The sequence below is a fragment of the Neophocaena asiaeorientalis genome, unplaced genomic scaffold (assembly GCF_003031525.2).
Source record: "Neophocaena asiaeorientalis asiaeorientalis breed wild unplaced genomic scaffold, Neophocaena_asiaeorientalis_V1.1 scaffold345, whole genome shotgun sequence".
Classification (NCBI taxonomy): domain Eukaryota; kingdom Metazoa; phylum Chordata; class Mammalia; order Artiodactyla; family Phocoenidae; genus Neophocaena; species Neophocaena asiaeorientalis.
In genome coordinates this window covers 1634298-1657156 of record NW_020175181.1, presented here as the reverse complement: position 1 = coordinate 1657156, position 22859 = coordinate 1634298, and the positions used below count along the sequence as shown (strand labels likewise).

Below are 22859 nucleotides of genomic sequence, written 5' to 3'. Positions count from 1 at the left end.
TGCCTGTCTCCCAGGGTGAGTGACTCGCAGGCTGGGAGAGGCTCCTCTTCCTTTCATCCCTTGACCACCCCCTAAGACCTGCCTCCACATTTTCAGTCTGGCTGGACTCTAATCCAGGCCGCCCAGGGTGAAGGGCAGCTGTCAGGCTGCTGGTGACCATTAAAAGGCTTGGCCTGGGGCAGGGGATGGTGGGAAGTGCGACAAGGGCAGAACCACCCCTCCCCCAGCCCCTCCCCACCCACCACCCACACACCCCCAGCAGCCTTCCAGAGAGCTTAGCTATGGAAAAGCACTGCCAAAAGTTAGCTCCGGAGCCCTCTCCTAGGGTGCGGTGCAGCAGCTCAGGCTGGAGAGCGTCAGGGGCGCATGGTGGAGGATGCTGAAAGGCAGGTTCAAAGTGTGAGCTTCTTTCCCTGTAGGCAATGGGGAGTCCTGGAAGTTTGTTTGTTTGTTGTTTTTTGGTTTTTTTTCCTTCCTGCTTGTGGTTTTTATTTTATTTATTTATTTTAACATCTTTATTGGGGTATAATTGCTTTACAATGGTGTGTTAGTTTCTGCTTCACAACAAAATGAATCAGTTATACATATACATATGTTCCCATATCTCTTCCCTCTTGCGTCTCCCTCCCTCCCACCCTCCCTATCGCACCCCTCCAGGCGGTCACAAAGCACCGAGCTGATATCCCTGTGCTATGCGGCTGCTTCCCACTAGCTATCTACCTTACGTTTGGTAGTGTATATATGTCCATGCCTCTCTCTCGCTTTGTCCCAGCTCACCCTTCCTCCTCCCCATATCCTCAAGTCCATTCTCTAGTAGGTCTGTGTCTTTATTCCTGTCTTACCCCTAGGTTCTTCATGACAGTTTTTTCTTAAATTCCATATATATGTGTTAGCATACGGTATTTGTCGTTCTCTTTCTGACTTATTTCACTCTGTATGACAGTCTCAGGTCCATCCACCTCACTACAAATGACTCAACTTCGTTTCTTTTTATGGCTGAGTAATATTCCATAGTATATATGTGTCACATCTTCTTTAGAGCAGAGCAGTGACAAGTGCAGAGTGGAGTGTGATCTGGAAGTAGGCGTGAGGAAGATTAGGAAGTTACCGAGGATCAGCTCCCCAGGTCCAGACTGGAAAGGATGAGAGCCTAGGTGGTGGCTATAGGAACAGAAAGAAAGGGCAGGACTAGGAAAAGAGGAATGGCTGGGACTAGGTCCGGGGGGAGAAGAAGAGGGGAAGGCAAGGTGTTCAGCCTGGTTGACTGAGGAACTACTAGGAATCAGGCAGTACAGAGAGGCCACATGGTGGGAGGGATGGGTTCCGGTGGCCCAGCCAGGCTTGCGTGCACACGCTCCAGCCAGGTGACAGTGTGTAGTAGAGCTGGAGGCGAGGCCTTGGTGGCCTCCCTAGAACCAGAATCAGATCGCCCAGGCAGAATCGTGGTCCACTCTTAAAATCAGGGTGCTGGAGAAGGAAGCAGAGTCAGCAGGGGAGACTGCAAAGGACCCGTGGGAAGCAGGAGGGTCGGGTATCCAGTGAGGAAGAGGACCGGCCATCAGGGCTGAGCATGGCCAGAATATGAAGGAAAATGAGGATGCCAACAGCCAAGACCGCCATGTATGACTGTCCAGGTTATGGACTGTCCAAAAGAATCCAGCTGATGGGTGTGGGTTGCTGAAGTCCGGCCTGCTTACCAAGCCATGCACTCTGCCAGGGGCTGCATCCACCCAGACGGGGCCCGTTTCTTTTCTAATTGGTCCCAGAGTGCCATGTAGTTAAGGCAGCCCTGCCCACAGGGCACCGGGTCTGGTACTCAGGCAATTCCTGATGCTGTCGGGGAGAGTAGTCTTAGTGGGTGAAGCAGGGGCATCCTGATGGGTAAGGGGAGAAGCAACAGGGGCATGGTGGGCCTGCCTCCCTTCCTCCTTCCCTGTCTCCCTCCCTTCCCTTTTTTGAAGACTTGAGGCAAATAGTGAGAAGTTAGCAGAGGACAATTTAAAAATACCCTCAAATGGGGGGCCTCCAGGAGAAAGTTTAGGAAGAAAAGCCCAAGGCCGGGGCAGCATGTAGTTAGGGGTTCAGCCTTGGGAGGGGATGCCTCACCACCTCTGAAATGGGAGTTGGAGGAAAAGAGCAAAGCTCTCAGAGAGAGCAGGAGAAGCAGTATGGGGAGAGCCTCGCTCTGCCAAGTGTTTGCTGTGTGACCTTGAGCAAGTCACTTAACTTCTCTGTGGCTCAGTTCCTGCATCTTTAAATAGGAATAATAGTAGTACCTACAGAATAGGGATGTTAGAGGAATAAAAGAGGAACATATATTAGCTCGCTTAGAGCAGTGGCACATAGTAAGCACTATATAAAGCTCAGCTAAGACTGTTTTGAATTGGGGAGGAGGGAGCAGTGACAGTCATTGAATCATTTGAATAAAGTCAAGGGCAGAGAAAGCCCGCTCGCCCAGGTTCCACATGCGGGTGGACGGAGGAGAAGGCACAGCAGCACTGTAGCTGCTGGGGAGGGCTGGGTCCAGGGGACTCTGCGCAGCTTGCGGCTCTAGGCACCGCAGAAAGCAAGCTCGGGACACCCCTGCATGAGTAGGCATGCTCTATAGGCCGTAGGAGCCAGGAAGTCATTCTCCAATTATACCCCAGCCCGGCCGGGCTCTCCTGCGATTCTGGGCTGTGAACAACAGTGTTGATGGAGAACTTGCAAGGCTGGTGGAGTGGCAGAGCTAATTGAAAAGGTTGGGGAATCGGAGGTCAGAGGAGAAGTGACAAGCCTGGGGTGAGTCAGGCAGCGGGAGGCAGGCTTGGGGGATGAGTGTCTGCTTCCATGTCTCTGTGTAAAGGGCAGTGTCCCAGGGATGGGGACAGCTGCTTGTGTCTCCACTGAAGACAGCTGAGAAGCAGTGGCCTGAGCCTCATTTCATTCCACCTAAGGAGCATTTCCGACAGGGCCCAGGGTTGAGTGAAGTGTGCTTCCACGGAGAGGGGCAGAATCTTAGCCTCTCGGTTGGGTCCAGGCCTGTGTGGAAGAAGAGCTGTGTTTGGTGGCTTCTTTAGATCCCTGAGGGCCTGGACCTTGAAGGAACAGCGGGGGGCCCAGAGGCCAAGTCCTGTAGGGGGCTCCTCTCCTTTTATCGAAGGGCAGATTTTCGTGTTTCCTGGGTGTGTCCACCCTATAGCCCCCCTGGTTCTTGTACTCTCTGCCCTGGATGGTGGACAGGGTCATGCCAAGAGGCCACGGTGGGGGACATGCGGGGTATTGGAGTATGTGTGTGTGTGTGTGTGTGCGTGCGTGTGTGCGCACGCATGCATGTGTCAGTGGTAGGGGTGAGGACACCATGTCTACAGGCTGGCTCAGAGGGAGAGAAGGTCCTGGCAGCTGGCTTCAGGCTGAAGTCCCTGTTGCCTGGAGTCCCTCTCCTCCTGGGCACTGTGCCAACCTACACCATCTGAGCTCCTGAGCCCTGGGCAGGGTATTGAGCCTAAGAAAAACCTCCTTCACATCTCCTGGCATCTACTCCCAAAGTCCCTGCCAGCCAGAGCTGTCTGGGCCACCAGCCATGACCAGCAAGGAGAGTGGGAAGCAGGTGATGGAGACAGAGCCCACGGGGGCCACGCTGCCAAAGCCCAAGGCCTCCCTGCCAAACCCAACCCATGCATCCAGACCAGCTTCATGCATCCTCTGGGAATCCACCACAGACACCGGGCAAGGTGGGCCAGTGGGAGAGGCGCCCACCTCCACGCAAAACCTAATACCTGGCAGAGAATGGCAGGGGCAGAAGAAGGTACCGTTCTTCCAACAGGGAGACAGGGGAGGGTGCCCCAAAAGAGGCAGCCCTGGAGACAGAAGAGAGGAGGGGAACTCCAGGCAGCCCAGCAACATGAGGAAGTGCTCAGAGGTGAGGCGCGGAGGGGACTGGAAGTGTTGGGGGGCCAGGAGAGAGCAGGCCAGGTTGGGGGTGCATTCGGTTGTGCACAGCCTACGTGCTGGGCCAGGAAACCCCTAGAATGTATTGTGTGCATTTGGGGAACTAAGGAAGGCTTCCGAGTGGTAGGTAGCAGCTCAGAGCTGTGCTTTAAAACATAATGTTAACAACAGCTCCCACCTCCTGAGACCTTCCACATGCCAGGCCTTGTACTAGGTACTTTGCACACTGTATTTCTAACCCCAAAGCCACCCAGCTACCTAATAAGAGAGGGGATCAGAGAGGCAGTGTGGGTTATGGGAGAAGCAGCAGGCCTGCGGTCAGGAGGCCTGGGTACCAGGTCCAACTCCGGGTGAGACACCAACCTTTCCAGGTTTCAGTGTCCCCAGCCATCGGATGGAGACCATCCCTGCCCAGGGGCCACACAGGGCTGCTGCGTGGATTCAACAGGAATGCCCCTAAACACTATAGTGTGCAGTGCCCTTATGGGTCTCCCCAGACTCATCCAGGGCCCTCCTGCTGCGCTGCTCACTCTGCCAGACACACCTGGGACACAGTGCTTGGGAGCCTGGCTTCTCCTTCTGGAGCGGCTGGAGCTTAGCCAGCGTACCGTGCCCCCTTGGACCTGTGTGAGTAAAAGGGGACTTCTGAAAGGAAACAGCACCACTTAGCTGGTGTCAAAGACCCGCAGTCAGAAGCCCAGGCCTCTCTCTCCATCTCTCTCAGGCCACACCATCCCTGTCTCTGCTGTTCCTGTTCACTCTGGCTTCTCTTCCCCAATAACCCCGACTTGCATGTGGCTTTGGTTCACCCTGGTCTCAATTAGGACCCAAATCTTTGTAACCCTGCAGCTCAGCTCCCCAAAACTACCCAGCCACTCAGCCCCCTTCACAACCCCTGGGAGAGACAACCTGACTGGTCCACCCAGCTGATAGCTCGGGTCCTCTTAGATCAGGTATGGATCCCTAGTCCAATCCGTAGTGCAGGGCCACATGGTACAAAGGTGCTACCTGGGCCCATCCTTAACTAGGGTTGTTGCAGGACAGCTCCAAAGAGGCAGGAAAGGGGTAGCCACACCAGACATGTCCACCGCAGACAGCCTCCCTGGGGGCCCTGGGCCCCTGCCCTCCAGCTCTCCTCTCCTCACCTCCTGCTCTGTCTGGCTCCGGACCTGACTGACGCATCCAGGAATCTCTAAAGAGAACCTCCAGGGAGCTGTTCCCTGGGACAGAAAGGACTGGCCTTTCAACTTCTGGGTTCATTAGGCTGGCGGAAAGCAGGGGAGGGGCTCAGAAGAGAGGGTCTTTGGCAGGATGCCATCAGGATGGATGCAGAGCCCTAAGCCTCTAAGACCCAGATCCTACCCTGAGGGGCTTCTGGTGGTCTTAGGATGATGACCAGCGGGACACATTTTCCATGTTCTAGTCTCAAAGTGAAGGGTCCCAGGGACACCTGAAAGTGCCTGGACTTTGAAGGCCAAAAGATCTAGGCTGAATCCCAGCTTTTCCAATTTTTATCTGCATGACCTTGGACAAGTAGTATTTAACCTGAGCCTTAGTTTCCTCATCAAAATGGAGTTAATAATGCCCACCTTGAAAATCAGGGTGAGAGTTGGAGAAGATTGCTGCAAGGGTGGCTGAGTTCCTGATCCCGTTCCAGTTATTAGTAGGTGCACTAGGAACAGCGAAGGCACAGGCTCTGTTCTGGCCTGTGACTGTCCCCTCTTTCTCTCCCCTTCCTTCCTCTTACACTCCATCCCTTCCCGGTCCCCACCTGCCACCCCAGACCCAGCTACACAGAGGGGAGGCCAGGAGGCGAGTCCCCACTCACGGGACCAGACCTGGACCCTGACCGTCTCTCAAAAGCCTTGTCCAGGGCCCAGCCCCACCCCGGGCCAGCCGCTCCCAACCTTCACTCTGCACAGGCAGACTTGACTAAAAGGAGGTTTGCTCACAGAGGCATCACTGTGCATAAGAGGTGGGTAAATATGCCAGGCAGCGTCTGCCAAGAGGCCAAGTGAGTGGCAGAGATGGATGCTGTGTGCAGAGCTGAGAGAAGGGGATGCTTGTGGCCCAGAACAGGAAGAAGGCTTCCTGGGAGAAAGCAATGGGGTTGGGGTGGGAACACAGCAGCCAGCAACACATCACCAGAGGCTGTGAGTGTTTTAAAAAGGAAGGCAGGGGGGGCTTCCCTGGTGGCACAGTTGTTGAGAGTCCGTCTGCCGATGCAGGGGACGCGAGTTTGTGCCCCGGTCCGGGAAGATCCCACATGCCGCGGAGCGGCTGGGCCCGTGAGCCATGGCCGCAGAGCCTGCACGGCCGGAGCCTGTGCTTCACAGCGGGAGGGCCCACAACAGTGAGAGGCCCGCGTACCACAAAAAAAAAAAGTAAATGGTAGAAGATGAAGGAGGAGGAGGAGGAGGAGGAGGAAGAAAAGAAGAGGCGATGGAAAAGGAAGAGGAAGGAGAAGGAGGAGAAGAAGATGAAAGAGGAGGAGAAGGAGGAAGGAGGAAGAGAGAGAGAGTACAGCCTCAGACACTGACCTTGATCCAATTTCTAGTGACAAGCAGGGCCAGGCAGCTCTGTGCAGCAGCCAGGGGTTCACACCACCCTGAGCAATGCTTCCCCATATCCAGGGGCACCTTCAGAGGCCCTGCTCCCGGCCACAGGAGCACTGGCAACATTGCTGCGCCTTCTGACTCCTGGCTTCCGGGTGCCTGCAGTCCCACCATCGCAGAAGGGCCCCTTTGACATAGACTCCCCACATCCCGCGATAACTCTTCACTTCAGGGACAGTCTTCTCTCACCTGCCCGCTGGCTTGTCTCTGTTCCCAGAGGGCAAGACTGAGCCAGCCCCGTCTTCGCATCCTCTCCCAGCGCTCAGCTTGGTGCCTGGCACAAAGTAGTAGGTGCTTAAGAAATATCTGTTCAGTTAATCAATCAAGGGCAGCTAAGAGGGAATAAAGCCATTTTTGCTTTGGTGATTTTCCAGCTGATTTTTCGAGACCAGCCAAGTGCTGCAGCCTCCCTGGGGCCCCTCCTGCCCACTCAGCCTCCCCAGATGCCCCCCGTTAGCTGTTTCCAGGGCTGGCTCTGAGCTCTCCCACCACCTCCTGCCTGGCTGGAGCCGGTGGAGGGCGTCTTCTGGGGAGACCCAGCACACTCTTGGGTCTGGCCTCTTGGGAGAAGGGCTGGAAAGAGGAAGCATCACAGCTGGGGAAAGCACGTGCTTGACAGGGGACAAGCTGCCATTACTTTTCCAGAACGACCTTAAGAAGAGCAATTCATGAAGGTCCCACTTAGATGGGCCATGGACCCAGATCCCTGACCCCAGCCCAGAGACCCCGGAAGCCACTGGGATGTGGAAGAAAGAGAGCAGGACTCGCCCTGGCTCTGCCACACACCTGTGTGGCCTTGTCACCCAGCCACTCAGCTCGGCTCAAAACCAAGGCACCTGCCTTCCAGATGCAGCATCTAATCAACTAATACGGGTTAGGCTGAACGAGGCAGCAGGTCTGAATCTGTACCCTGACTCAGCCACTCACTGGCTGTGGGGTCTTGAATGAGTTAGGGAAACTTTCTGTGCCTCGGTTTTCTCATAGGCAACGTGGGGATAATATCTACCCCATAAAGTTTTTGTGAAGATTAAATGAAATAATGTAAAGCACTGAGTACAGTCCCTGGTGCACAGATGCTCCACAAATGTGAGCTTTATGATCTACTACTATTACTACTGCTGCTACTACATCACCACTATCACCATTACCATTAGCTCTACTGGGTGACGGGCACTGAGCTCCTGAGAAATACAAGACGCCATCCCTGTCCTCAGAGTCCAGAAGGAGACTGAGAGGACAAAATTAGACGAAAAGGAGGAGGAGGTGGAAGAGGAACAGGCAGAGGAGGGAAGGAAAAGGAAAGAAGGAAGAAGGAAAGAGGAAGAAAGAAGGAAGAAGGAAGCAGCTAAAGAAGCAAAAAGGAGTAAAAGTTCAAAGGCTCCAGAGACTGGTCCCTAGGGCTAGATGGGGGCGGGGCTAGGGGCCCCTTTAGCACTCAGCAGTCAGAAGGGAGAACCTGGGGACCAGCAAGACTTCAGGCAGGGGCGTGCGGCCATCTCCTGCTTGACTCTCTGTGGCCTCCCGTGCTGGGAGGCTGTGTGGGGGGTGAGGTGGGAGGACAATTTTGTCTCTGAAGAGTCAGCTCTGGCTGCCCCTCTACTTCAGCGGGACCAGCCCATCTCCAACCCTCCCCCTTCCCATGACAGCCCAAGGGTTCTCACCCTATGCACAGCCTCTGCTCAGTGCTGACTAGGACAGCTCTGCAAAGGGCCCCAGCATCTGTGGGCCTAACACACACCTGGAGGCTCAGGGCCATTGCTTTGGGGACCCAACTGTCCCACCGAGATGACTGCTTTCTTCATTGTTTGTAGGGGAGGGAACGTGACCCCTCTGTAAGCCCAGAATCCTAGAATGTCACAGGACCTCAAGAACATCTCCTCCACCTCCCAGAAGAGGAACCCCAAGCCCAGAGAAGGGCAGGATCTTACCTGTGACCATACAGTGGCACAGCTGGAAGCAGACCCCCCGTCTTCTGACTTCCATCCGGCCCTGGAGGGTCCTGAGGCGACCAAGTACAATGGAAAGAGAAGAGCCTTTGAATTTCAAGTTTGATTCTAGCATTAATGGCCTGAGATAAAACACTTTACCTCACTGAGCCTCAGTTTCCACACCCGTAAAATAGAAAATAATAATAGTAAACACCTCCTCTAGAGATTGCTGTGCAAGCTCAAACAATAGAATGTATAGAAGCTGCTTTGTAAATGACAAAGGGCTGCTTAAGTGCAACACAGGAATAGTTATTATTCCAGAACTTAGAGCACTGCGTATATTAAGGACTCAGAAAACGTCTGCTGGTTGAATGGATGAATGTTTGTGGACCGGTGAGTGATGAACGAAGGGCTCCAGGAACACTGATTTGTTTAGGTGGGTGGGATCAAGGAAGGCTTCGCAGAGCCGGTGACTTGTGAAATGGAATTTGATGGAGGAGTAGAAGCCCATCAGGGACAAAAAAAGAGCATGAACAGTGTTCAGAAATGGGAAAATGCAGCCATGCCTCCAAAGAGCTGTGGATACCAATTCCACACGCAGGTTTGGGCTCCAGACCCTGCTCAGAATTCACCCCTATCCTCAGGGCCTGTGCGTGGTATGGGGAACAGGGGGAGCTAGCAATTTATTAAATCCTAAAATGTAACTTGTCCGAGAAGAAATAACCTTCTAATCTAACTCCCCATTTGATAGGTAAGAAAACAGAGGCTCAGGAGCTGACATGCCTTAACAAAGACCCTACAGCAGGCTCAGCAAACTAGAGCCTGTGAGCGGAATTGGCCCACCGCCTGCTTTTGTAAATAAAGTTTTTTTGGAACATAGCCACGCCCATTCATTTACATATTGTCTATGGCCGCTTTCTTGAGACAATGGCAGAGCCGAGTGGTTGCAGGAGACCATAAGGTCTGTCAAGCCTAAAATATTTGCTATCTGGCCATTTACTTGCTTAAGAAATATCTGTTCAGTTAATCAATCAAGGGCAGCTAAGAGGGAATAAAGCCATTTTTGCTTTGGTGATTTTCCAGCTGATTTTTCGAGACCAGCCAAGTGCTGCAGCCTCCCTGGGGCCCCTCCTGCCCACTCAGCCTCCCCAGATGCCCCCCGTTAGCTGTTTCCAGGGCTGGCTCTGAGCTCTCCCACCACCTCCTGCCTGGCTGGAGCCGGTGGAGGGCGTCTTCTGGGGAGACCCAGCACACTCTTGAGTCTGGCCTCTTGGGAGAAGGGCTGGAAAGAGGAAGCATCACAGCTGGGGAAAGCACGTGCTTGACAGGGGACAAGCTGCCATTACTTTTCCAGAACGACCTTAAGAAGAGCAATTCATGAAGGTCCCACTTAGATGGGCCATGGACCCAGATCCCTGACCCCAGCCCAGAGACCCCGGAAGCCACTGGGATGTGGAAGAAAGAGAGCAGGACTCGCCCTGGCTCTGCCACACACCTGTGTGGCCTTGTCACCCAGCCACTCAGCTCGGCTCAAAACCAAGGCACCTGCCTTCCAGATGCAGCATCTAATCAACTAATACGGGTTAGGCTGAACGAGGCAGCAGGTCTGAATCTGTACCCTGACTCAGCCACTCACTGGCTGTGGGGTCTTGAATGAGTTAGGGAAACTTTCTGTGCCTCGGTTTTCTCATAGGCAACGTGGGGATAATATCTACCCCATAAAGTTTTTGTGAAGATTAAATGAAATAATGTAAAGCACTGAGTACAGTCCCTGGTGCACAGATGCTCCACAAATGTGAGCTTTATGATCTACTACTATTACTACTGCTGCTACTACATCACCACTATCACCATTACCATTAGCTCTACTGGGTGACGGGCACTGAGCTCCTGAGAAATACAAGACGCCATCCCTGTCCTCAGAGTCCAGAAGGAGACTGAGAGGACAAAATTAGACGAAAAGGAGGAGGAGGTGGAAGAGGAACAGGCAGAGGAGGGAAGGAAAAGGAAAGAAGGAAGAAGGAAAGAGGAAGAAAGAAGGAAGAAGGAAGCAGCTAAAGAAGCAAAAAGGAGTAAAAGTTCAAAGGCTCCAGAGACTGGTCCCTAGGGCTAGATGGGGGCGGGGCTAGGGGCCCCTTTAGCACTCAGCAGTCAGAAGGGAGAACCTGGGGACCAGCAAGACTTCAGGCAGGGGCGTGCGGCCATCTCCTGCTTGACTCTCTGTGGCCTCCCGTGCTGGGAGGCTGTGTGGGGGGTGAGGTGGGAGGACAATTTTGTCTCTGAAGAGTCAGCTCTGGCTGCCCCTCTACTTCAGCGGGACCAGCCCATCTCCAACCCTCCCCCTTCCCATGACAGCCCAAGGGTTCTCACCCTATGCACAGCCTCTGCTCAGTGCTGACTAGGACAGCTCTGCAAAGGGCCCCAGCATCTGTGGGCCTAACACACACCTGGAGGCTCAGGGCCATTGCTTTGGGGACCCAACTGTCCCACCGAGATGACTGCTTTCTTCATTGTTTGTAGGGGAGGGAACGTGACCCCTCTGTAAGCCCAGAATCCTAGAATGTCACAGGACCTCAAGAACATCTCCTCCACCTCCCAGAAGAGGAACCCCAAGCCCAGAGAAGGGCAGGATCTTACCTGTGACCATACAGTGGCACAGCTGGAAGCAGACCCCCCGTCTTCTGACTTCCATCCGGCCCTGGAGGGTCCTGAGGCGACCAAGTACAATGGAAAGAGAAGAGCCTTTGAATTTCAAGTTTGATTCTAGCATTAATGGCCTGAGATAAAACACTTTACCTCACTGAGCCTCAGTTTCCACACCCGTAAAATAGAAAATAATAATAGTAAACACCTCCTCTAGAGATTGCTGTGCAAGCTCAAACAATAGAATGTATAGAAGCTGCTTTGTAAATGACAAAGGGCTGCTTAAGTGCAACACAGGAATAGTTATTATTCCAGAACTTAGAGCACTGCGTATATTAAGGACTCAGAAAACGTCTGCTGGTTGAATGGATGAATGTTTGTGGACCGGTGAGTGATGAACGAAGGGCTCCAGGAACACTGATTTGTTTAGGTGGGTGGGATCAAGGAAGGCTTCGCAGAGCCGGTGACTTGTGAAATGGAATTTGATGGAGGAGTAGAAGCCCATCAGGGACAAAAAAAGAGCATGAACAGTGTTCAGAAATGGGAAAATGCAGCCATGCCTCCAAAGAGCTGTGGATACCAATTCCACACGCAGGTTTGGGCTCCAGACCCTGCTCAGAATTCACCCCTATCCTCAGGGCCTGTGCATGGTATGGGGAACAGGGGGAGCTAGCAATTTATTAAATCCTAAAATGTAACTTGTCCGAGAAGAAATAACCTTCTAATCTAACTCCCCATTTGATAGGTAAGAAAACAGAGGCTCAGGAGCTGACATGCCTTAACAAAGACCCTACAGCAGGCTCAGCAAACTAGAGCCTGTGAGCGGAATTGGCCCACCGCCTGCTTTTGTAAATAAAGTTTTTTTGGAACATAGCCACGCCCATTCATTTACATATTGTCTATGGCCGCTTTCTTGAGACAATGGCAGAGCCGAGTGGTTGCAGGAGACCATAAGGTCTGTCAAGCCTAAAATATTTGCTATCTGGCCATTTACAGGAAAAAGTTCAACAAGTCCTGTCCTACAGCAAGGTAGTGGCAGAAGGAGGATGGGAGCCAGGCCCCCGACTCCTGGTTGGGTGTTCTTTAACTCCGTGCGTGCGTACCCTACCCTCTGGGGTCCACCTCGCAGCATGTAACACTGCCTGCAGGATGCGATTTCAGGCAGCCAGGCTCTGGGCAGGCTCAGCTCCAGGACACACGGTGCAGCCAACAGGGAACACCCAGGCTGGCCACTGTTGCCCCCATGACCCAACAAGGCTTCCTGTTGGGAGCAGTTCAGTCCCTTTTGGGGGGAGTCTGACAAGGAGATGCCAACATGTGCCTGCTTCTCCTCCGTGGGCGAAACAGGAAGAGCCAGAGAGTGTAAGTGTAGGACTCAGGCCAGCCAGATGCCAGACCTACAGACACAGCCTTTCAAGAAGCACAAGGGTGGGGGTGGGGGGACTGGCATCCCAGCCATCTGCTGAGGTGGCCAAGTCCACTTTCAATTGTGCTGTAGAATTCCTTTCTCAATGCCAGACTGTCCCTGGTGGATTCATTTAATTAAAACCCCACCAGATCCAATCTGTTACAAGTTCTAAGCTCACACATGTTCTATCCAGCTAGTCATAGGATACAGACAGGCCACAGGCCTGGGCCATGGCCACCTGCTGCAGTGGCTGGGCTACAACAGACCTCACAGCCCCCAGGTCAGTACCCTCCCGGGTTCACCCAGTGAAGCTGCCCTGTGTTGTGTGAGACACTGCCCGTTCTGGGCCTCGTGCTCTGTCCATCCTCCCTGGCTCCATCCCATTCAACCCTCAGGCTCATCCTTGATGACTCCTTTCCTTGATTCACTCATTCAGCAGAGATTTATTACGTGCCAGTTACGTGCCGAGCACTCCTAAGAGTGAGGAATCTGGCAGTAACAAAAGAGACAAAAATCTCTGCCCTCGTGGGCCTTACAGTTTAAATCCACAAACACGAGAGCATCTCACACACTGTATCTACGCTTTCCCTTCTCCCCTCTCCTTTCCTTTCCTCCTCTTTCCTCCCTCCCTCCCCTCCCCTCTCCCCTCCTGAACCTACTTTAGGCCTGAGCACTTGACAATGGGACCATGCAGAGGCCTCCCTACGCATCCTCCTGCCTGGCATCTCCCACTGCCATCCCCACCCCTACACATAGGGATGCCAGGAAAATCCATCTCCATACCTCTTTGGCGTGTACCTCCCCTGCTCAGAAGCTGTCAGTGGTTCCTCACCGTCTTCAAGTTAAGATTTGGATTCCTGCACCTCCCCTTCCAAGCTCTTCCCATTTTAGCCCTTGCTCACCATACCAACCTTCACTACCTTCTGCTCCAAGTAACCCGGAACTTTTGTCGTTAGGTTTATAATATTCATATTAGGTTTATTCCTATTCCTATAGGTTTAAACCTATTCATAAATAGGTTTATAATATTTATAATTCATTTCTTTATACTTAGTAATAGATTTTTGTAGAAAATATAGAATCTATAAAAGAAAATTAAAAGTAATCATGAGCCCGTGTTTCAAAGATAAACTCGTAGGAGGTTTTTAGTATATTTCCTTCCAGCTTCTCTTTCTATGTGTGTGTATGTGTGTGTGTATAGCTGCATTTTTCATATCTGTATATTTACTGTGGGATTCCATTATACATAAAGGGTTGTATCCTACCATTTGTATTTAACCTTCGATGGTGGTTTTCTATGCAATTAAGAGACTCATAAGAACAGCACTTTAATGGCTACACAATATTCCCCCACATAAATATACCTTAATATGTTTAACCAAACCCTATTGGCGAACATTTGGACTGTTTGCAATTTTTCACAATGAAAATGCTGCTATAAACATCCTTGTTCATAAATCTTTGTTCCGATCTCTGGTTATTTTCCCAGGAGAGATTCCTAGAAGTGGCACTGCAGGGTCACGGGCAGACACATTTTCAAGGCTCTTAAGGCATATCGTGTAGCTGCCTTCCTGAGAGAGTCTGCCCGTCCCCTTCCGCCCCTCATTTGTGAGCATGCCCATTGGCCTCGGGTTAATTTTCTCTGCCCCTAACATGCCACGTGTCTTCCTAGCATTGTGTCTTTGTTTCAACAGCTCCCCTCCGTCAGAACCCTGCATTTCCCACCCATCCTTTAGAGCTCAGGGCAAATACCACCTCCTCCACATATCCAAACTGAAGTTCTCCACCACTAGCCCTCCCTCAGGTGCTGTCTTAAATTCTTCCTAAAACATGTCCTACCTTTGCCTAGCATCTTAATAATTTGTGTAATAGCAACCTCTTCTTTGGGCAGGGCATTGAAGTTTTCAAAGTGCTTCCACTGAGATGTTTCATCTGATTCCCTTTCACATGGAAAGTGTTTTGTGGTCAAGGACTGTGGTTTGATCATCTGGGTCTACTTCCCCTGGCCCCATCACCCACCTCAAGTCTAGCCCAACCTCAAGCTAGCCCTTAATTTACTGGAAGTTTACGACAGCCTTCACTATTCCTAGTCCTACCAGAACAGACTTCAGAGGGCTCCGCTCTGCAGCGAGGACTGAGCTAGATCAGAACGCCCTGGTTTTCAGTCCTGGCTCTGTCCCTGCCCCTCTCTGGGCTTCAGTTTACCCATCTATAAAATGAACGAGTTGAACTACATAGTCTCCCATACTCCAGGATAGATGGCTCCCGCGGCCCCTGGCCCCAGGCACCCAGAGCAGCCCTGGGGTGCCTGCGAGGGCCCCTGTGCAAAGCCAGCCTCTGGGATAGGCCAGAGGGAGCTGGCCAGGGAGGCAGGCCTGGCTCCAGGCCAGGCTGTGTCTGCAAACACTGACCTTGGCTGCCGCGGGGATTTTCCATGACACCAGCACCACCCCCCTCAGCTCCCCCTAATCCCATGTGGGCCTGGGGAGGGCAGAGGAGGGGGGCTGTCCTACATCAGAGAACCCTGAACCAGAGTCATGGGGCACCTGCGGATGGAAGAGAGCTAAAAGAGAGACAGAGGAGAGGGCAGTGGGCCGCCACGTGGGAAGCTGGGGAGGAAGGCAGGGGGAGGGGGACGACCATGGTGGGGAGTGGGGACAAAAGCTGGAAGAGGAGCCAGGAGGATGGGAAGAGAGGATCTGGAGAGGGGCAGGGCCGGGGGGGCAGTGCTGTGCCTCTGAGCTGTCCTTCCCAGGCGCTCTGGCCTGGAGGGGGACAAACTCCAGACCCAGTTCTGCACACTGGTCCCTCCTGCCAACCCAGGTCCTTGAGGCCCCAGTGGTTTCCCAGGCCTAGCTCAGGCCTTGGCCAGGGCCAGGGACAGCAAGGGATTCCTCCTGGGCCCTAAGGCTGATTTCATTTTGCAGAGTCCTGGGGGCCACAGGGAGGGCAGGAGCTATGAGTCACAAAGGGCCCTCTTCTTATTCCCCACCCCCCCACCCCACCCCTGCTGCCGCTGACTGCTGGGTGTCTAGGGGAGGTTTCTCTCATCCACATCTCATACTTCTGGGCTGTCTGGGCTGAACAGCGTTATCTGAGCAGCTACACCCACCCGGCCTTGTGCCGGACACAGGGGACTTGCAGGCCCTCCGGGGGCTCAGAGCCCTGCAGAGCTCCTCTGCACAAGTCCAGGCCTGCGAGCAAGGCAGAGGGAGAGGTCCCTCCAGCTTTGGGGAGGCGCTCCAAGGTTCTTGGAAAAGGCAAGGTCTGAGCTGGATCCTGCAGGATGGAAGGAGAGGGCCTGCGCTCCCCTCCCCATCTTCACCAAGCTGGGCAGCCTCTTTCTTCCCTCCCTCCCAGGGCCTGGGCCAGCTTCCTTCCGCCTCATCTCCTTTAACACACCAATTAGGTCCCTGCGGAGCCTCCGGTCCTACTTCCTGGCTTCTCACTGCTGCCACCTCCAGATCAAGGGGGCGGCTCCCTGTCTGTGCCTCAGGGTCCTCCGTGGACCTTTCTGAGGTGCCCTCTGCAGGCCCAGCAGGAGAGCTCAGCCTCCTTTGGGGGTGCCTATGTCTCACAGCCAGTCCCCTGGAGCTGCCCTATCTCCCTCAAGCCCCCAGTCCTCTCCGGCTGCCCCACCAGACCCAGACAGCATGCTGAGGTCACACCCCCTCCCCAGGTGAAGCTTTGCATCAGCCCAGCTTGGCCCAGAGTGCACAGCCTTTGGGTACCTCTGGCCACGGGTCACCTCATCCATCTTCTCTCAGGGCAAACATTAGCCCAGCCAGGGCCATATTTACATTAGATAACTAGGTCTGCGGGGGAAACCAAGAAACAGGTTGCAGCTAGGCATTGCCAAGGGCTGTGTGTTTCTAATCTACAGAAGGGCTGGGCCAACCAGAGACGGGACACCAGAGAATCTCAAAGTCAGAGACCCGGAAGAAGGACCTTAGAGTTCTTGTTGCTACAGAGGAGCGTTTCCCAAACTGTGCTCCAAGGAACACTTGTCCAGCAATATGCACTGTGAGAGAAGTGTTCCAAGGTCATACTAGCAGGAAAATTTAAGCACATTCTCCCAACTTCAACTGACCTTGCTCTTGAACACGTCTGTGGCTCTGATAAAGCCTCCACTTAAATCAAATGACAACAAATGCAGTTGAATTCAGCATTCCTGCAATTTCATTTAACCAAGCAACACTTTTCTCATCCAACAGTTATTAATAGTCCATGAAATTGGTATTCCAGGAAATTACCTTTGGGAAACACTGATCTCAGAATGTCAGTGCGGAAAGGAACTTTAAAGACCATCTAATTTTGATGTTCCCCAAAATATTCATACTAATGATTCATATTTATTGATCCCAATGTCCTAAGCATTTTAAGTCAACTAACTCATCAAATCCCCAGAGCCACTCTACGAGGTAAGTGCATCATTATTCCCATTTTACAGATGAGGAAACTGAGGCGCTTAGAAGATGAAGTAACCCGGCCAAAGCTGAAAGCTGTCTGACTCCAGAGTCTGCTCTCACCTATACCACTAAACTGCAGAGATCCCCGTGGAAAATAGAAATATCCATTTTCAGTATTTCAAAAGCATAATAATAACAGTTCAGTCTCAGAATCAGTTATCCCATGCTAATCAGAAGTTCGGACCGGGAAATGAGTTCCTAATTAATTTTGACGGGAAAATAATTCATTTTTTCACAATTATCTATGCAGTGCCTATTCTAGGTAGTAGCTACATTGTACTGATCAGCATATTATGCTTCATATGTAAAATATTTAAAAATTTAGCCTGTATGAATGGGTGTGGGTGAACAAAAAAACCAAAAAAGGCATCCATAGCAGGGGGAAAAGGTGGGAACCCTTTCTCTTGTCCTGTCTTTCCATGTCACAGATGAGGAAAATTGAGCCCCAGAGAGGAAAAGGGACTTGCCCAAGGCACAAGCTGGTTATGGTTAGGGCCAGGTCAGACCCCCAGATCTCCCGCTTCCTAGTCCCAAGCTCTTTCTTCCACCCAAGGCTGTGGTCAGCTTTCTAACTTTGCGGCCAGCTAGGCCAGGGGTAAGAGGTCAGGCACTCAAGCTGGCGGGTATGTGAGGTCAATGGGAACAGACAGCTGAGTCTAATCCAGCCAAGGCCCCGACCAAGGGCTCAGACTGATTATTTGTGCTTCGACTAGAAGGAAATAGTCCACAGAGAGAAAAAGTTCAGTAAGAGGGAGGGATGGCCCCCAACCCTCTGCATCTCCCTGGAAGACAGAGCTTTGGCCAGTTTCTGAGGCCCTTGGTGATATTGGGAGGAAAATAGAACTAAGGCCCCGGGGCTCCCATCCCACCTAATTTTTCCTGCTGGCTCAAAATATTCATAATTAATATTTATGTCCAGTCATATAATTTTTAAATCTAGCTACTTGGCTTCCTCAGGTAAATTCTATGCTCCAGCCAGGTTTCTAGGCCATCTCCTAGCTGGGTTGCTCCCAAGCAGGGGCTGCTGGGCTCCGGTTGAATGAACAGGTCAACCTTGGTTATACTGAGCCATAGGGCAGAGGACAGAGCATTGAGTTTGGAATGAAATATCCAAGGTTATAGTCCTGGCTCTTCCATTCACTAGCTGTGTGATCTTGAGCAGGTCACTCTCCCTCTCTGGGCCTCTATCGCCTCATCTGTACAATATAAGGACTGGGCCATATGGTCAGTAAGGACCTTTCTGGCTCTGAGCATATGGTGGATTCAGGAAGGGTAGCTGGGAGAAGAGGGGACAGGAACAGCCCCAGTCAGCTCTCTGAGAGGCAGGGTCGAGAGTCTCAGGGTCAGGGCGTGAGTTCTGGCTGGTCAGTCCATCACGTATTAGCAGGGAGGATCCTCAGAGAATCAGCTCCGGAGCGTAGCCTCTGTGTATGTCAGCAACACACAAGGACAAATGGAGTGCCTCATCCTGAGATGCGCAGGGCTGGACAGGAAGGAGAAAACGGGGACTCCCTTTGCCCCCTCTCCCTGGTAAAAACCAAGCCTGAGCACTGGGCAGGCGGCAGGCCTGCTGGCAGGCAGACAGGCCTTGCCAAACTCCCAGTTACTTCCCAGAAGTTCCAGGGCCCCCTGGGAGTGGCTCCACCCCAGCTGGCACCCCTCCAAGCTGGGTGCCCACGTCAGCAGGTCCTCCCAGCTCCCTCGCCCTTTCACCCAGTGACAATAGAACAGGCGAAGGGGCGGGGGCATGCCGACCCTAGGCCCGATGCTTGGAGAAGCATCTGAATGCCTTGGCATTGCACCCCTGTTGCCATTTCTGCCCCATCCAGCTCAGGGCAGTGGCTGAGGACGAGGCTCCAAATGGACTGCTCTCCTCTCGGGTCTCAGTTTCCCATCCTGATTGCCTTCCTGGGTGATAAATTGGCTCTGAGGCATCAGAATGAGCGATGAGTCAGAAAGTCTAGTGGCCTTGGCCAACTCACGAGGCTCCTCCAGCTTTCATTATTCCAACTATAAAGTGGAGATAGTCATAATAACGACCTTGCAGCAAGTTTTTGAGAATTAAAGTTAAAAATGTATCTGAAGGATAAGATCTGCAGCCTCAGCGTGTGGTAGGAAGTGAGGGTGGGCCCTGGAGGGCACCGGACCCCAAAGGTGGGGCAACACTGCACAGGACAGTGGCCGTGGCAGAGCATGAGACTTGGGGCTGGGGGGCTCTGTGGGCAGCCCACAGCGGGTAGTGAGGCTGCCAGGCCGGCAGGCACTGGGTTTTCCTAAAGGATGGTGGACCGGGGGGCAGTTACGGCTTATGAACAGACACAGGTGAGGTGCAATGGTGGTGAGAGGGGGTCCTTTTCCCTGACGCTGGGATGTAGTTGCCTGACCCCATCAGGGACTGCCTGCCACTCAGGACTGCACTTTCAGGCTGACTTTCCCCTGTGAGTCCCCTCACTGCTCCTTCTGTCGTGAACTCCACAGGTTCCAAAGTACTTTTACGTCCAGTCTCTCCTTTACTCCTTTTTTTTTTTTTGGCTGCGCCATGCGGCTTGCAGGATCTTAGTTCCCTGACCAGGTATCAAACCTGGGGCCCTGGCAGTAGAAGTGTGGAGTCCTAGCCACTGGACCACCAGGGAATTCCCTCTCCTTTACTTCTGACAGCAGCTCTGGCAGTGGTGGCCAAGGTGGGGATTAACAGCTGTAGCTCAACCCCCCAGAGTGCAGAGCAGACAAGAGAGGTCCAAAGAGGGGAACGGATTTGCCCAATGTCACACAGCCAGCCTGTGGTCAAGCCGGGGCTGGTCCATGCCTCCCTCTCCCTGTTCAGCCGTGGCCACAGTGCTGTGCCCTCCCCCGCATCCTACGCTGTGCCGGCCTGGGGGACAGGGGAGGGCAGGATGACGAGCTGCTCTGTCTCGGAGCCTGCCCAGCTGTCAAGGTGAGCTGTGGTCTGGCTGCTGTGGCCGAGCTGGCGGGCACAATCTGTTCTGACCCTGCTGGGGTGCAGACGGGCCAGGCATGGCAGCTCAAGAGCTCAGCTACCCAGGCCCCTGGCAAAGGGTGACACAGTCACCAGCTAGATGCCACGGTCAGGGAGCAGGGGAGCCCATTCTAAGGGCGGCCCACAGCCTCACACACCCCGGCAGCAGTCCCCCGACCTCCCTGAGCTTTAAGATCCACATGGCTTTAGGCTGACAGAGATGCCAAGTTTACTGGAAATGAGCTGTCTGCCAGCCTAGGTGATCTCTTGGAAATGTGAGGGAAACCTGGCACTTCATTGTGAGCTGTTACTGAGCTGTTACTGAGCGCTTGATATGTACCAGACTCCGTGCTAAGTGTCATGCACATTATCTCACTTATTTCTCCCCAAAAGTCCTGTGATGCAGGTGCTACTTATGAGCCCCATTTTACAGATGTGGAAACTAAGGCTCAGAGAGGTTTTCTTTTTTAGAAAACACACAGTCCATGGCAGAGTCAGGATTTGAATTCAGGTCCCATACCAAAGCAGACGGTATCCTGCCTTGCCATCAATTCAACAAACATATTTTGGGCATAGCCCATGGTCATGGCTGGCAGTGAGGTGGGGGGTAGGGAGGAACATGACAAAGTCCAGCAGTGCCCACCCCCACGCACCCCAAGCTAGTATTTAGCGTACATATGTATTTACAGTTGGGGGACCTGAGTGACAGAGTAGGGGATGATGGTAGTACTGGCCCTGGACTTCAAAGCTGAACATTCTCAGCACCACTCAAAGCAGGGATCACTTCCAGCTGTGAGCAACCCAGGATGGCTGCAGAGAAGCAGCAGCATTTTTAAGTTTTTTGTTTTTTTTAATTTTTTAAAATTTATTTTATTTTTGGCTGCCTTGGGTCTCTGTTGCTGGGCGCAGGCTTTCTCTAGTTGCGGCGAGCAGGGGCTACTCTTCGTTGCAGTGCTCGGGCTTCTCATTGCAGTGGCTTCTCTTGTTGTGGAGCACGGGCTCTAGGCGCGTGGGCTTCAGTAGTTGTGGCACGCGGGCTCAGTAGTGTGGCTCGTGGGCTCTAGAGCGCAGGCTCAGCAGTGGCGGCGCACAGTCTTAGCTGCTCCGCGGCATGTGGTATCTTCCTGGAACAGGGCTCAAACCCGTGGCCCCTGCATTGGCAGGCAGATTCTTAACCACTGTGCCACCGGGGAAGCACTCGGTTAAGTTTTGATAGGGCTTAAAAACGTGGGGAAAATGGAAAGCATTACGTTATTATAATAATCCTGTTAATAAAAGTAATAAATATCTTAATAGCTCAGCGAAGGAAGCAGGGCCAGGACCAGCAGACATAATTTTACAAATGAGGAAACATGCTCCTGGCTGGGTGAAGGCTGAGGGGCGTGGTAGGGCGTGATAGGGTTGAGACTGTCTGACTGGTGATAGTAACACCTGGAAGGACAACCAGGGCCCTTGCTTTGACAAAGGCAATGCCGCATCCCCGTGAGGAGAGACCCTACATTGGGGCCAGGCATAGAGGATGATCCCAGGGCCCCACAGAGGGTTTGATGAGGACTCTGGAGCACTGATTCATGGGGGGAGGGCACTGTCTCCTTTCTCCTCCTCTGACACAGGTGGGCCAGCTGCCTCTGGGAGACTGGTGGGCCCCAGGGGCGAACTACCCCCATAAGCTTTGGCTGAAAGCAAGGAAATCATCAAGGACCCCCAGGGTCCCTCCCTTCACACTGAATCACAGGATACAGGACTCATTCAGTCCAACCTCCACCCCTTATAGTCAAGGAAACCGAGGCCCAGAGAGGACAAGGAACAAGTCCAAAGCCCACAGACACTAAACTAGAATGCAGGTATCCCAACTGACTTGCCAGTACTGTTTCACGCTATCCACGCTGCCTCTAGACTAAGTGCCCAATAGCGGCACAAGTCAGCTCCTGTTCTGGGTGGAGAAGATGGTCGGGTCTTTGAAGCCAAACAGACTCTGATTCAAACGCACGTTGCTCTGCCTCCAAACAGTGTGACCCCGGAAAAGTCACTTAACCCTCCCTGCTTCCTCTTTCCTTCCTACCTACCCCCTGGAGTGGTCATGATAGTAAATGAGAAATCATCAGCAAGGAACTAGCACAGTGCCTAGGGACAAGGATGCACCCATAACTGTGAGTCGTCTTCTCTTCGGCCAAAGGAAAAAGAGGCCAGACTCTGCGAGGTTGGGGAAGGAGAGGGGAGAGAAGGGGGAAGGGAGGCAGGTTTCTGGAAGGGCAGCCCCGTAGCACGTGTTTGATCTCCTCTTCCCCTTCTTCCCCCAGGCTACGGCCACGCAGCACCCAGCACCGACGGCGGCAAGGTGTTCTGCATGTTCTACGCGCTGCTGGGCATCCCGCTCACGCTGGTCATGTTCCAGAGCCTGGGCGAGCGCATCAACACCTTCGTCAAGTACCTGCTGCACCGCGCCAAGAGGGGGCTGGGCATGCGGCGCGCGGACGTGTCCATGGCCAACATGGTGCTCATCGGCTTCTTCTCGTGCATAAGCACGCTGTGCATCGGCGCCGCGGCCTTCTCCTACTACGAGCACTGGACCTTCTTCCAGGCCTACTACTACTGCTTCATCACGCTCACCACTATCGGCTTCGGCGACTACGTGGCGCTGCAGAAGGACCAGGCGCTGCAGACGCAGCCGCAGTACGTGGCCTTCAGCTTCGTCTACATCCTCACGGGCCTCACGGTCATCGGCGCCTTCCTCAACCTCGTGGTGCTGCGCTTCATGACCATGAACGCCGAGGACGAGAAGCGCGACGCCGAGCACCGCGCGCTGCTCACGCGCAACGGGCAGGCGGGCGGCGGCGCCGGCGGCGCGGGCGGCAGTGCGCACACCACGGACACCGCCTCGTCCACGGC

General features: G+C 53.3%; 1 protein-coding gene across 1 annotated transcript in view; it reads left to right on the top strand.

The window, feature by feature from the left end:
• Positions 1-22859, top strand: part of KCNK3 (potassium two pore domain channel subfamily K member 3) — a 39064-nt gene that overhangs the window by 15635 nt on the left and 570 nt on the right. Inside the window, exon 2 of the mRNA XM_024764456.1 lies at positions 22271-22857. Coding sequence (XP_024620224.1) covers positions 22271-22857 — 587 coding nt within the window. The remainder of the gene's footprint in view (positions 1-22270; positions 22858-22859) is intronic.